The sequence below is a fragment of the Microtus ochrogaster genome, unplaced genomic scaffold (assembly GCF_000317375.1).
Source record: "Microtus ochrogaster isolate Prairie Vole_2 unplaced genomic scaffold, MicOch1.0 UNK135, whole genome shotgun sequence".
NCBI classification, from domain to species: Eukaryota; Metazoa; Chordata; class Mammalia; order Rodentia; family Cricetidae; genus Microtus; species Microtus ochrogaster.
This window is the reverse complement of record NW_004949233.1, coordinates 336,046-339,426: the sequence shown is the minus strand read 5'-3', so window position 1 is coordinate 339,426 and position 3,381 is coordinate 336,046. Positions and strand designations below refer to the sequence as shown.

Here is a 3,381-nt window from a genome sequence, read left to right as displayed (position 1 = left end):
ACAAAACTTTGTATGTCTATGTTCAAACTTGAGTTTTATGATGCTTCATTTGCTCATCATTTACATATTTATTTATTCAATCTTTGCTTTGAATTAGGATTTGAGTTGTCTTCACTAGCCATCCTCAAGACTGTTCCATAATGGCTCCTTACTACCACCCCTGTAATAATTTTTTAAGTTGTTGACTCTTTTCTTGATGGAAGTTATTCTCACTAGAAGGGGATGCAATTTTTATTTCTGCTTCCCCAGTGGCTAAGGATTTTGAGAGCATTTCAACTACTTACTGGTCATTTAGACTTCATTATTTAAGAAAAGCCTGCAATTCATTGACCATTACTGATTGGACTGGGGAGTGTGAGTTTCTGTTATTCAGCTTTTGAATTTTTTATGGATCTTAGATACTAATCCTTTGTCAGATTAATTTTTGGCAGAGACTTTCTCCCATTCAGTAGGCCATCTCTTTAAGTAAGCCTTTTATTTTTATCCAATTCCATTCCCTGAGCTATTTAGAGCTTTATTTTCGAGACAGGGTTTCTCTGTAGCTTTTTTTTTTTTTTTTTTGGTTCTTGTCCTGGAACTAGCTCTTGTAGAGCAGGCTGGCCTCACCTGCGCTGCCTCCCGAGTGCTGGGATTAAAGGCGTGCGCCACCACCACCCGGCTCAGGAAGCTATTTTCTATGTGCAGAGGGGAAGTGTTTGTGAGAACCCATGGTCCTCACCTTTAGTAAGAAGACTGGAGACTGGAGAGTGGAAGATGAAGCACTTTCATTTACTATGCTGCAAAGCTAGGTATCAGGCTGGGATGGCAGGCTGCTCGTTTAGTGCAGGGAAGAATAGACAAAAACTGGACCTGTAACTCTTTCCCTCTCTTTGAGATAATCAGGAAGATATGCTTTTATATATCATCTAGATCTTAAGTTTTCTCAACAAAAAACCATGTGTGAGGGCATCTCTATATTTTACATAGTTTATTTTAAACTTAACACAGACATGACCTTGCACAGGTACTTTTCTGCTCTGAACTACTTTGGGTATGGGAAAGGATTTTAGTGGACAACTACTAAAACTTGATGCTGCTTTTTTATATAGTCCTTATATTTTATGCTTTCTTTTTTATTTACTTTTGAAATTTTAATTTAATTACATTTTCCCCTTCCCTTTCCATCCTCCAAACCCTTTCATATATTCTTTTATCTTTTCTTCATGTTCATGGTCTCTTTTTCATTAACTGCTATATTTCTGAATATAACCTTCCAGTCCATATAATGTTACTTTATGCATCTTTCCACGGTTGATTGTTTGGCACTGGACAACCAACTGATGTGCTCCTCTGGGGAGGACCACCCCTCCCACTCCCAGCCTTACTCTCTGTGTAGGGTTGAGACCTTGTGGACTTTTCCACTTCCAGTTTAGTTTGTTCGTTGGTTGTCATCTTTGCTCTGCTCACACTTGGCCAGGCATATTGGTGAGACTTTATGAACAAAACTTCTGATGTTACTAGGAGATACAATCTTACAGCAAATACACTGATCCTCTGGCTCCTACAATATTTCTGGCCGCTCTTCCATAATGTACCTTGAGCCATAGGTGTGGAAGATGTATCCTTGTAGATATATCCACTGGGATTTTGTCCCATAACTCTGTATGTTGACTGGCCGTGATTTTCTCCATCTGTTACAAAGAGAAATTTCCTTAATGAGGGGTGATGACTACACTTATCAGTGGTTGTAAGGACTAACGTTTATTGATTGTTGTTAGTAATTATTCTGGTTTAGCAAATAAGTAGTTAGAGATTCTCTCCCAGTAACCATTAAATAGCTAGCTAGGTTTCTAGTACTAGGCATGGTACACTTCTTGTTGAGAGGTCTTAAATCCCATTAGAGGCATGTGTACCACTATTTTTTACAAATGCAATGAAACATTTTAAAACTCATTAATTTTTACAATTATTTTACAGTAAGGCTTGAAAGATTACATTTTTTCATTGATAAAGCTACAATAACAGTTCTTGATTAATGGCAACTAATAATGGCAGCTTTTTAAAATATAGAAGTTGGGTCGCATTTTTTATATGTGTTGGCACATTTTATTTTAAATTACTAAAGAGCTTCCTCTTTTCAGAAATATTTCCCCTCTTCCTAAGAAGAAGCATTGGTGCTTGTGAGAACCAAAACACATTCTTTTGATGTAAACACTGAGTAGTTTCAACACAACGGAACTCCTGGAATTAAAAGCAAAACAATTCTTAGAATAATTTTCCTAGTTACTTGAAAAAAAATGCAGTTGATGGACAAGTTAGCCCAGCTCTCTTCTTCTCCAATTGTACCTCTTCTATTTTCTTTATCTCCACCTCACAGTTGGTGGACCAGTTAACCCACCTCTCTTCTCCCACTGTACCCCCTCTATTTTCCGTCATCACTTCCTCCAGGGAAAACAATGTATGATGTTAGTTTCTGAAAAAACTTTCAAGTAACCAGATGTCACACAATTTATAATCAATGGATTTCTAAGGAGACCACACCAGTGTATCATGACAAGACTGCAGCCTGCCTGTCATGTCAAGAAAGTTTGGAGAAGGCTCAGATTTTTGTAGAAGCTGTGAGCACTGTGATAGCTCGGGCTGGAGCAAGGTATTTGCAGAAGGAACGAAGCTCATAGTAATCCCTCCTGGTAAGTAACTTTTTCCTGCTTCATTCCAGTGATGAAAAGTATATATATGTATGTATGTATGTATGTATGATTGTAGAGAAAGACCAGAAACCATGATGAGATATTGTACCTGACTACAATGTTCTTAGCCTGAGTCATTTTCAGGATAGATTATTGAATATGACAGCAAAAACTACTTTATAAATGGTTTCTTCTTTCCACCCGTAAGACATTGAAACTATATTTAGAATAGCAGCATATACAAAGAGTAAGTGGAAGTCATTCCGAGAATCATGTTCATAGACGATTGGGGTAAATCATTGCTTCGGGATAGTGTTGTCTTTTAGCTGAATCTTTAGAATGAAGGTTTGTTGCTGGCTTGTCTCTGTAGTCTGGAATACAACTAGTGCTCCATTCTCCAGACAAACTGGAGATCATTATTACTGATTTTGATTATAATTCACAGCAAATTATTATAGAACATGAATGAATCCCCTTCTTATTTGTCTGACTTCATGTTGGGTCACAATTTATGTCACTCTGATTCTTGAAATATTACCTGGAGCTTTCTGTAAGAATTTGTAGTTTGTGCAAACTGTTTCTGCCCAGTGTTTATGTAAATGGCCTTTCACGGTTTTACATCTTTATGTGACCATTATTTCCCTCAAGGAAGCTTAGGATAGTTTTATAGTCCAAATTTTTTTTCCTGTGTCTTTACTTTTTTTTTTTTTTT

General features: G+C 37.0%; 1 gene segment (V, D, J or C); it reads left to right on the top strand.

Annotated features, from left to right (window-relative positions):
- Nucleotides 1-2,537: 2,537 nt before the first annotated feature.
- LOC101983791 overlaps nucleotides 2,538-3,381 on the top strand; it is a 6,000-nt gene continuing 5,156 nt past the window's right edge. The window contains 1 exon segment of the C gene segment in view: nucleotides 2,538-2,669. Coding sequence covers nucleotides 2,555-2,669 — 115 coding nt within the window.